This window comes from Folsomia candida, unplaced genomic scaffold, assembly GCF_002217175.1.
Source record: "Folsomia candida strain VU population unplaced genomic scaffold, ASM221717v1 Fcan01_Sc001, whole genome shotgun sequence".
NCBI lineage: Eukaryota > Metazoa > Arthropoda > Collembola > Entomobryomorpha > Isotomidae > Folsomia > Folsomia candida.
Genome location: NW_019091193.1, coordinates 13,805,149 through 13,816,057, shown reverse-complemented (window position 1 = coordinate 13,816,057; position 10,909 = coordinate 13,805,149). Strand labels below are relative to the sequence as shown.

Here is a 10,909-nt window from a genome sequence, read left to right as displayed (position 1 = left end):
TATGTATCAGTGAAAATTGGACTCGTTCCAGATTGGCGAGAGTGCACATAAATGTTGCTGTCGAAATTCCATGTCACCAAACCAATTCTTTTCTAAAGTAAATCTTCGTAAAGATGTGCCCTGATGGATTCCAAATGATTTTGAATGACATAATGATCTTGAACTTGAAAAATATACTGCCAAACACAACACATACACGTAACAACAGCAAAAACAGACTTTGAAACGTTCAGTTTTTTGCGAATGAGATTTATTTTATTTAGATATTTGAAAATAAACTCAGCTTTAATGAGAACATAAATTGGAAATCTGGAAGCAGATCAGTAGAATTTTAAGATTAATTGACAAAGACAAAAAATACACGCACTCACTCAGTACAAAATATATTAGTTACTTTCTTAAAGTTATAAAAAAAGAAATCCGAGTTCGAGTCACTGTCATCCGTTTGTAACTAACAAGTGTCCATTTAAATCGAATAGGTACCGAAATCTGACTAGAATTTACTCGTCTTTCTTCGGATAATTCTGCACAACTAGAATCTTAATTTGCTCAAAGGTTACCCACATGACAATATTCCATGATACTAATCTCGAAAAAGAAGGTATAAACCCTTTGTAAAATGCAGCAGGTCCTTCTCGCATAACGGTCTGAATTCCACAGTCAATTGCTCCCTTGTAGGTTCCAGGGGCAGAGTTCATATACCTAAAAAATAATATATAAGCCAAATTTTAAATATACTCAAAAGTTATAATGGTAGTTAATAAATGCAATAAAATAAAGTATGTTAAAATTTATTCCAATAGTTGGAACTGAATACGATAAATAGTGGACGAATGAAATCCAAAAGTTGGACTGCATTTTCCGCTTATCCGTATGAAACGGAATGCATCCTTCACTGAATTTAAAAAAAACTCTATTCCGCCTTTCTGAGGATGACATTGATAAGCTATTTTTTTTACTAAACTACAAGTAGATAACTGAATTTTTAATTTCACGTACCGAGTTTTTATCACATCAATCGGCGATGCGCATAAGGTAGCGCAAAATCCTGCACAAATAAATTAACGACTTTTAAATCCAATGTTTCATACTTGTAAATTAGTCTCTGGATCAATTATATTACCAGAAATAACGGCAGAAGTAAAATGGCATGGAATATTGTCATCGAGCAGTCCTGACTTAATTATTTTCTCCTTGACCACGTCATAGCATACAATTTCTGCCACGTTTACAATTGCATTACGACCCATGTTAGGGAGTGCTCCTGCTCAAAGGTTAAACAATCAGTTAAATATAAAATTTGCATGCATATAAAACAGAAGTTAAAAATACTGCAATCTCACACCTCGCCAAAGTCCAGCCAATCCTTCTTGACTAAAAATAGTTTTATAAGTCTTCCAGGTGCCATGTTGAGCAGGTGGGCAGAGCTGAATATCGGGTTTAACCTGGGCTTGAAATCTAACCTTGACAATGTCAGTTGGTTGTGCAACCATCACAGCCATTGCCCCCGTCGTAAGTCCTGTTATGATTATAATTATAATTGAATTACCATAAAATGTAAATTAATCATCGTAATAAATTTTAGTGGTGCTTAAAATAAACTGACCTGCCATGATACGAGCCGTGACATCCACCACTCCCCCTTTACTTTCTCCCACTAAAAATTTCAGTAAAAAACTTTTCAAAATATGTTATTCGCATACATACATTTTGTTGCATATTAAGGGCATCAGAATAGAGCAGGTTTTATGTATGTACCATTTAACCATTTTTGATATTTGGTTTTCACAGGTTCGTACATCCCCAATCGAACAGAAGCAAAGCACATTTGTCTCTGAAGCCCTGCATTAAGTCCATTGTACAAACTCCTGCAATTCATTCAATAATAGAGCATGAAAAACATTTGGTTTACTTTTGCAAAGATTTCATAAGGATCAAGCTGAATCTCATGAACAGAGAGAGTTGTTCGAGTGGTAAACAACTTCAAGGAAAGGTCCGCATTGTGAAATCAGCCTCGACCAGGTTTAAAATAAACTGACCTGAAACCTTCTTCTCGAGATATTGTTGATATCGTGCCGAGAATGCCTCGGTAGTGGGCAGGGTCTGAAAATGCATACAGCTCTCCAGTGTGGGCTCGTAGTTGCCGCAAAGATTGTCCTTCTTGACCTTGGATCTACAGAGTGACATTCAAAATTTTATTAGTCATATAATCCAGATACAGATGGTGTAATTATTATTTAAATATAAATCGGACAATGACAGCTTCAGCGCAACTGGACCATACATTTTATGAATTTGTCATTCATTTGCACATCTTTTCTGACAACTGACCACATTACTGATATTTCGGTGTGTAAGCGCAACTTGTTTAATGTAATGAAGCTGGAATCTCAGAATGCTATAAAAATACGAACATAAAAAACGCATTTCATAACATTGCAGACTCTCAACCATTGCAAAACCAAGTAGGCACGTTTAATCTGACTTTGCAATTTGCTACGATAAAAAACTCATGCCAGAAGGGGCGTTAATATCCATTCATGTAAACAATTTGCTATAATACTACCAAGAAAAATAATGCGCAGAAGAAGAATGGTCCACAAACATCAGCATCAATTAAGTACGTAGTACATGCATAAGCTTATACATCCATTTACATGCAAGAACTAATACTTACTTGCAAACGGACTTTTGCCGTGTCCAGCGCTGTATAAATGGTTAATACAAAGTGTGTAATTAGAAAAAGTTCAAATTGAATTTTTTAAATCAAATTTTCTTACGAAATGAAATGAAATCTGCGAAACATGCTGCGGATCCAGCCGTCAGCAGTTTCACAGGAATTGACAGTTTTTCGAATCCTTCAGACATTGCGTCTTTATATGAACGTCCTTGTAACTGATACCTTTAAATGCAAACCATGAACTTGATTTGAACTCAGTCAGTTTTACAATATAACAACTCCAATGAAGAGTATTTGATAACTTACCCTTAAAAAAGTGCGATTTATAATTACTTATTGGCGGAGCTCTGACCTACTTTCTGGTCTATTAATAATTGGACACTTAAACTAGAGGAAGAGGAAATATAAATGTGTTCTTTTGAACGACCGGCCCCCAAAATCACCTCGCAGGAAGTATGTGGCACCAGCACAATTGGTGGAGTAGAGAAAAGTGAAGTAATTGAGACCGATAGCTCATTTTATGTTTGTGCGTCAAAGGCTGAAGACGATGTGGTAATTGTGAAGTCTGAAACCTGTAGAATAAATACACGAGGACCAATTCTACCATCCATCCATCCATCCTCTAATCATTGTATTATGGACTTGTCCAATTCTTCCCATTCCATTAGATACTGCAGATGCAAAGCCCTACATATTGCCCGTGTGGATGGATGGTCATCTCAATATAGATATTTAACTTTAACATAATTTGATCCTAAGCACTTGCATACGTTAACTCACTTGAGGAGAGAAGCAGAACAGAAAGGTTTAGCTTTACATATATATAAACGTGTATTTACTATGTAGTATGTATGCTAATGATTTAAGGTTTAGAATCAGTTTTGGTTCCTTTAATGAAATGGTGTAAATCTTACGTTATTAACAGATAAATTTTGGAAATTTTTAAAAGTCTGTTCCACTTTGTTCCAGTGTTCCACTCTAATCTCTAATAATGCAAATGTGAACAAACACGACAGGATAAAACCGGTTATTCTCATCCGTTGAAGAGGAAACTCGATCGATATTGTTGTTTGCTTAGCAATATTGCATAAACTCTGGACTATTTAATTATGAGCAGGGTGCAAATCCGAATTTAATTGTTTTTGCAAAGTTGGATTCATTTGAAATGGAAAACCATCAAGTTGTTTATTCATCATTATTCTGTACTTCATCAACCACTAGCAGAGAACACTTTACTCGCAAAGTTATTTTTAAAAAAATGCCTACAACAAAGTCCATATACAATCTAGCAACATCTGAATAATAATTTACACACACAAATCCACAAGGTAAGTCCATGTGCGCTTTGTCTCTTGGACTTTGAGCTCCTCTTTACAATGACACATTGAACTGCATGTCCGTTGAATTTGAACCTTGCATTGCGTACCACATTTTTAGCAGTGTATATAAACTTCGTCATCAATGACAGCGAGGATGAGGATGAGGAAGAATTGAATGACATCTTTTTGCTTAAAATTTGATAATCAGAGTAATTTATTCATTATGTCTCGCCAGCTCCAAACTACCAATTTCTTGTTTCAACAACCTAAATATGTAATTCGTTTAATGTACTTTGATGGACTTTGATTTGGACTTTGTTTTATGTAGTGAGACAGAATCGAATGGGATAATGGTTTCAATGCTGATGAAAAGCAATGGGAAAGTTACTGACTTTCGTGCTCACTCGTTGATATCATCAACATTTAAATATACATTCGTTAAATTAAGCGTATCTGTACTTGTCTATATATGTGCATACACTTGTGCTTATGTGCTTTATTGCAATTGAGTTGCAGTTGCATGTATGCTCATTTTCAATAATGCATATATGTGTACGAATAATTAAATAAATTTACCAGTTTCGGAAATGGCTCTGTATACATACTTGCCTAACTCTCCTGTGCAATAATTAAACACCGGAAAATATATGTATAAATAAAATACGCTCAAGATGATTAAGCAATCGTTACATTACGAATTTTTGCCAAAATTACGTCAGCATATCTTAAGAATTGATCACATTATCTGCAATTATTTTTACTACACATCTTTTTCAAGTTTTGTAATATGACCTTCAAGACATGACATTTCTCGACAGTATGTATTTAGCTAGCACATGTCAGTTACAACAACCCTAATGCAATTTTGCTGGGATCACCTCACACCACTTCATAAAAAATGCAGATGGTTGAGGCGGTGCTGGAGGACGAAATTTGCAGGAGGACTGGGAGTGGTTGGGATTTGAGATCAGTTAGCGAAAGAGCAATGATATGGCGTGATTCTAATTGGCAACACGACTAATTGAACAGGATTCGCTAGTCATCCGTGTGTCGGCCTAGTGTTACAGAGATGACCAAAATGCTCAAGCATACTCCATCCAGTTCATGATAATTAAATTTGACTTCATAAAAGCAGGTTCAAGCCCATTGCCAATCGTTTCTACTTTACACTTATGTAAATGTAAGATTAGTGTAACAATGATTTTTATTTTAAACCGTTTTGAGCGTGTTTATCACTCTGACTCCTCATGCACGGTTTTGAATAAATCATTGCTATTGTCTAAAATAACTCATAATATACTACAACTTATTTATAATGTGTTTTTTTCATAAATCTCAAAGCTGTAGACTTGTGAACTTCTTAATAAATGGCAAAGTGATCACAAATTATAGTGTTTTATTTTTTTAAAGTAGCATATTAAGCATCAATTATTATTTTAGTATTTCCAGAGGATAGCCCACAGAGGATGTATCACATATTTATAAAGATGTACATACAGAATATAATAAAGTTCATTTACCAGCTTAAGTGATTTCAGTAAATATGTTCATAGGGATTATTGTACATGTTATGAGGACAAGTAAGCCGAGATTTCATCACCGTATGCAACTACTTCTACCATTTGATCTGCTTATCAACGAGCTAAGAGTAAAGTACGACATTACATATGTATATATATATACATGCATACATATTTATGTACGAGTATGTTATTGCGCAATTTTTTGGTTAAAATTGCACCATATAAACCATGCAATAATTCGTAGATACATGTATGTATGTACACGCGAGGGGTATTTCTACGTATTTAATGGATCAAAAGCTGATCTAAGAGTCCAACTTTATTGAAAAAGTAAAGGATTAATGTATGTATTTCGAGGGGAAATGAAGTATTGCGTATAATTAAGTATTGCCATAAAAATTATTATGCTTGCTGGAAGTGACGTCAATAATAAAATTGAATTAAAAACGGTTCCAATCTATGGTTTCACCAATGCGATTTGCTATTCCTTATTTGAGTTTAATGAGTGAATTTAATCCACGCCCTCTTCTAGGACCCGGCACCGTCCTATTGAAAACCATGAATTCAATATGCAAAGCTTGTGAGAACACTGAAAACATGTTTCATAAATCAGTTTTATTATGTTTGTAAACAAATTTAATACAAAACTAATAACAAAAAGGAACTGAGCAGCCCGAACCGAACGAACTACGTAAATATATATCCTTGTAGATTCAAACTCTGAGACAATGCAATGTAATGATCCATTTTATACGAACAATACGCAAGCGATTGAAAATTAATAATTGACGTAAGTTGATACATTTATGCAAGCACCAGGATTCATAGACAAGTATATCATTGTTTGTTATGACGTAAACAATTAAAGCTTAAAAATTCAGTTCAGTATCAGTTGAAGATTCAAATTAAATGTTGCTTTTTAATGACATGATCCATTTCCCAAGAGATTCCCGACAAACCAACGTATGGAACGCCCAAAAATTCATAGTTGTCGCTCGGCCAAAATTTAAGCTCAGGATTTTTCTCTGGGATCTACAATTTAAAAAAATATGTTAACTTGTGGAACTTGAAATGTAACTCTTCAGGCGAAAAAATTAAGATTTCCATATTATATCCTGTTTTATACCTTATTTTCTGCATCGAAAAAGGCAAAGAGCACACATGCTGTAATTGAAAAAATTGAAATAACAAAAATTCTGGAAAAGGTAAAACTGTATTCTAAGCTAAATATTGGTGTCATTTTAAGAATCTTAATCATTTTCAAAAACTGTATTCGTACCTGTGTAAGCGGCAATAAAAATGAGTATATGCCAGATTGCGTGAAGATAAGGAAAGTTCTGTAAGTTAATAGTAATTTATTTAAGATGCTAAAAAATATTTATAATTTCATATATTCAAACAGTATGAATACATGTTTTTAAATGTAATTCCACTTACCAGGTACGACCACGTATCACAAAACATTCTATCATTTACCCAGCAAAACACTGCCAAGATCCAAATGGAACCTGGACAAAAACAATGAGATTTTTTATGATTTTTGTTATTTTTTATGAACTACGTATGAATCTTAAGGAATTAATAAATATGGAGTTTCCTTACCACATCTAGCACCTAGACGTAAAACTCGAGAGTTTGTGCACCTGATAATTGTTTTATAATTTCATTTGATTTATCATGAATATAATGACCACAAATGACTAATGATGACTAAGGATGACTAATGACCACAAATGACCTACCGGTTGAGCTCTGAAATCATCAAGTACAATGCCGGAAGACCCAAAATCATCAAAACAAAAGCGTTCATCGCTGGCTGAACGAGGGCCAAGCCAGAACTCACAACTGCTGCGCTCAAAATAAGGCACTGGAAGGCATACCTGGAAAATTGATTGTTGCATGCAAAAAAATTTTTAAACCCCTCACTCAAAAACTGTCAGAATGTTATTGTGCAAGTTTATTTACTATGTTTACCTTTTGCGTCGAAAATAGTTCGGGAGGTATCTTGCCGGAAACCACAACTGCACATTTAATCAATAAACAAAATCAAATAACATTAACTTTCACTCTCAGGACAAGTTTTAGTACAAAAAATGTGTTGGCTTTAAATTTAAGTAAATCCAAATAAAAATTTACCGCAAATGCAGTGGCTACAACCCACAGGATAGCCAATTCATCCAACAATTGTCCAAGAAGACTTAACGTAGCATGAAAGTATGCACTACAAATGCCTGAAATCATTAAAATTTAAAAGCATTAATACAATCCACCAAGTAGTACAAGTACCACTAGCGTTGTCTTGCAAGCCTTTGTTAATTTAACGAAAGCATTTGTCATACCTACGACGATTAGCATTCCCCATATTATATGAACTCCTTGATTGAATACTTGTCCATAAGGGCGAAACAACCTATCACATGAATACAATTTCATTTCATGTAGCTGCAGATGCATTTAACTAATTAATTAATACAATTATGCATTACCACATTAGTATTGGAGGAAGAGCAAAGAATAAGACGTTGCTGAACTGAAACACAGATTAAAATTTATGCTGGTGCTTTATCTAATCAAAGCGAAGATGATAATGTTATCTTGCACAAACTCACTGTATTTACATATTCTGCAATAAATGGTGAGTATAAATAATTACTCTCACACCAGTCAACGGGACTCGAGCCAGGTTTCAACATTATTATGGATCACAGAATCTGAAAGTTACAAGTTTCGGAAATTATACAAATCCTAATTTATAAAATTTATCAAGTATTGACAACTACGAAGTACTATTTATTATTGTGTAAATCATCGGCGTGTGTCTTAATACTAATTAAAATAATTATTATTCATTGTTGTTGCGTAGTTCATGACGCCCGAACATTGCCATTTTTGTTAAGCATATTAGGTTTAGATTTAGCTGGTGTACCAACTATGTACATAGTTGCACTTTGACTCTATTTGATTAATACTGCTACAATATCGTCGAAATGTGGGGTACAATATAGTGCAAACTCAGACAATAATAAATAATTGACTGTCATCATGAGTACAAAAATTCAACCTTCAGTCTCTGCATTAGTCATGAGTCTTAATATGAAAGTATTATGACTATATTAATACAGCTAGATTAAATACACTCCAAACTAAAATGTTTGAGTACAGTGAGTTTAAATAAGAAAATGTGCAATACTTTGTTCTACGCATTCACCTAAAATATTGAACTCTAGTGTAGTTGGATATTTTGTATTTGTGATGATTCAACTTACTTACTTGGACCTTATCATTATGATCTCGACTTTCCGTCCTTCGATTGACACAAAGGCATTATTTCCTTCCATATTTTACCATGTTTATCACAACCTTTGTTAGCAATTTCACGAAGATAGTTTGAGTACTATGTTAATGTTGAAAATGCTATTTGGATCGTAGACACAAGTTTAACAAGGATTTAATGACTTTTAAATGATGGACGTAATTATCAAAATCGATGTATAAAAGTAATGCATTCAACAATAATCTCTTTATTACTGAAGAATTCCATTATTATTCGTTCGACGAAGATACAATTCTCTTCTACCCAACATGTAGTAAACATCTACGTACAAAACTCCGTATATTCTGCATCGCAGGCTAAATAAGTCAACCTTTTCGTTTGAAAAAAGCCAGCTGGTTGTGGTTTCGCATAAATTTAACCTCTGTACATAACTGCTTTTGAGGAAAAGTAACCTCATTTCAAAGCTGAACGGTATCCACAAAGAAGTTTCTTGAAAAATATGACGACACAAACGGGACCAGTAATTCATGTAAACTTTAACCAATAAACCTACATGTATTTGCCTGGTTGCGTATGAAAAAGTTTGTGCTGTACCAAAAATCATGTAAATGTACAATTGGTGTCTGTTTACAAAATCAATTAGTTTATATTTTTGTAAGCTGAATAATTATTGTACAATTTTTACCTATTTGTGAGTCATAAGACGAACAGAACCAAAATTCCAAGCACTTCGGCACGTTGTTTGATAAGGAACTTAAACGGGCGTAGAAAGGTTTAATATTTTTTAGTAAGATATAAAGTGTTACTGCGTACAATGAATATAAAACTAGATGATCGCTTATCTCTGATAATTGTTAATTGTGTACCACAACGGACGGAAATGGTAACAATGGAGTCGCAATATATCATTCGATATATGTTCAAAATGATACCAATCACTATTACTTCTCTATCATAATGCTGGAGTGCATGTACTAAACTGCGCAACCATGAGGCTAGCTGAATGGTAGAGTGCAAATCATTTTGCACTTTTTGCAACATGAACCACGCTAACTTTTGCAAGAGAAGGAAAGAAAAACTGCTACCTACGTACTTATTATGCCACTGCTAAATCCACTAAACTTGAAGTTCGTATGTATGTATGTAGTTTGGACAGACAAAGAACTTGACAGGTAACAGATAGGGGGTTTATGCACTCATTATTACAAGTGCTGCTGGATGGACGGATTGCACTGATAGATAGACTTGCTTTACAACCAAGCAATCCGTACAACAAATCAAGTAAACCGTAAAAATGAGATTTTTTGGAGGTGCTAAAAAATAAGATTTGCAAAGCAACAAATGTGTGAGACATGATGCATTGGTCTGTCAGATTTGTGCTTTAATTTTCTACACGTTATGTTTTGTTACGCGTTCGTCATCCCATCCAATTCAAAATGCTTTACATTATACGACCAATTGTATACTTTTGTTCTACATTTTTTATTATTTTTTCTTTGTTCCTAGAGAATAGTTATGAAATGTATAAATGGTAGTTTAAAGAGCTCAAAAGTCGCAATAGTCGAAATTAAACTGAAATTCGAGATTTACAGATATCGAAAAATCATGTATTTAAATTATGCATACCTTGGATGGAAATGTATATAATCTTAACTCAAGACACCAAATTCGTATTAAGTTACGAAAGTACCAATATTTTCCAGTGCACTTGCACTAGGTTAAATTTGAACTAACAACAACTTGTGTAACAAATATGTAGCTTTTGTATGTTATATGTTTTGACACGAGAGGCACAAATTTACTGAGAACTAACGACCGAGAGCTTTTCAATGAGGAGCAAGTTATATGTAGTGCGTGGATTTGCTCAACTTCTTTATGAATAAACAGATAAATATAAACAATATTATTACACAGTTAAAAAATATGCCGAGACGCAGAGGGTTTATATTATTCTGGTGTATGGCTAAAACGTGGATTCATCTAATGCGTCTTTATTAGTGGCACATATTATGTCGACGTATATGTCATTTATTATATTTATTCACTCGTGTTCCTGATACCACAGACAGAGTCCATAACAAGAATGTTTCTATTTGCTCCAAAAATTGCCATC

At 34.0% G+C, this 10,909-nt stretch overlaps 2 protein-coding genes across 5 annotated transcripts; both read right to left on the bottom strand.

The window, feature by feature from the left end:
- Positions 1-228: 228 nt before the first annotated feature.
- On the bottom strand, positions 229-3,247 carry LOC110861847 (mitochondrial uncoupling protein 2). Its single transcript, XM_022110985.2, has 10 exons — positions 2,987-3,247; positions 2,781-2,902; positions 2,678-2,706; positions 2,040-2,173; positions 1,759-1,868; positions 1,607-1,657; positions 1,346-1,519; positions 1,124-1,264; positions 1,000-1,048; positions 229-702 (listed from the first exon to the last, which is right to left on the bottom strand). The coding sequence occupies exons 2-10, from the start codon at positions 2,866-2,868 to the stop codon at positions 501-503; spliced, it is 978 nt and encodes a 325-aa protein (XP_021966677.1). The 5' UTR covers positions 2,869-2,902; positions 2,987-3,247; the 3' UTR covers positions 229-500.
- A 2,871-nt stretch (positions 3,248-6,118) lies between these two features.
- LOC110850915 (alkaline ceramidase) lies at positions 6,119-10,648 on the bottom strand. Of its 4 annotated transcripts, XM_035846943.1 has the most exons (13): positions 10,423-10,648; positions 9,482-9,549; positions 8,132-8,233; positions 8,009-8,052; positions 7,862-7,932; positions 7,659-7,753; positions 7,497-7,543; positions 7,265-7,402; positions 7,125-7,165; positions 6,960-7,030; positions 6,802-6,859; positions 6,649-6,686; positions 6,119-6,554 (listed from the first exon to the last, which is right to left on the bottom strand). In XM_035846943.1, exons 3-13 carry the CDS (start codon positions 8,213-8,215, stop codon positions 6,423-6,425), a joined length of 819 nt encoding a protein of 272 aa, XP_035702836.1. In that variant the 5' UTR covers positions 8,216-8,233; positions 9,482-9,549; positions 10,423-10,648; the 3' UTR covers positions 6,119-6,422. The 4 variants fall into 4 exon arrangements, with proteins under 4 accessions (XP_035702836.1, XP_021954215.1, XP_021954237.1 ...); XM_022098523.2 differs by lacking the exon at positions 9,482-9,549; XM_022098545.2 differs by lacking the exons at positions 9,482-9,549; positions 10,423-10,648 and adding an exon at positions 8,789-9,422.
- Positions 10,649-10,909: the final 261 nt, after the last annotated feature.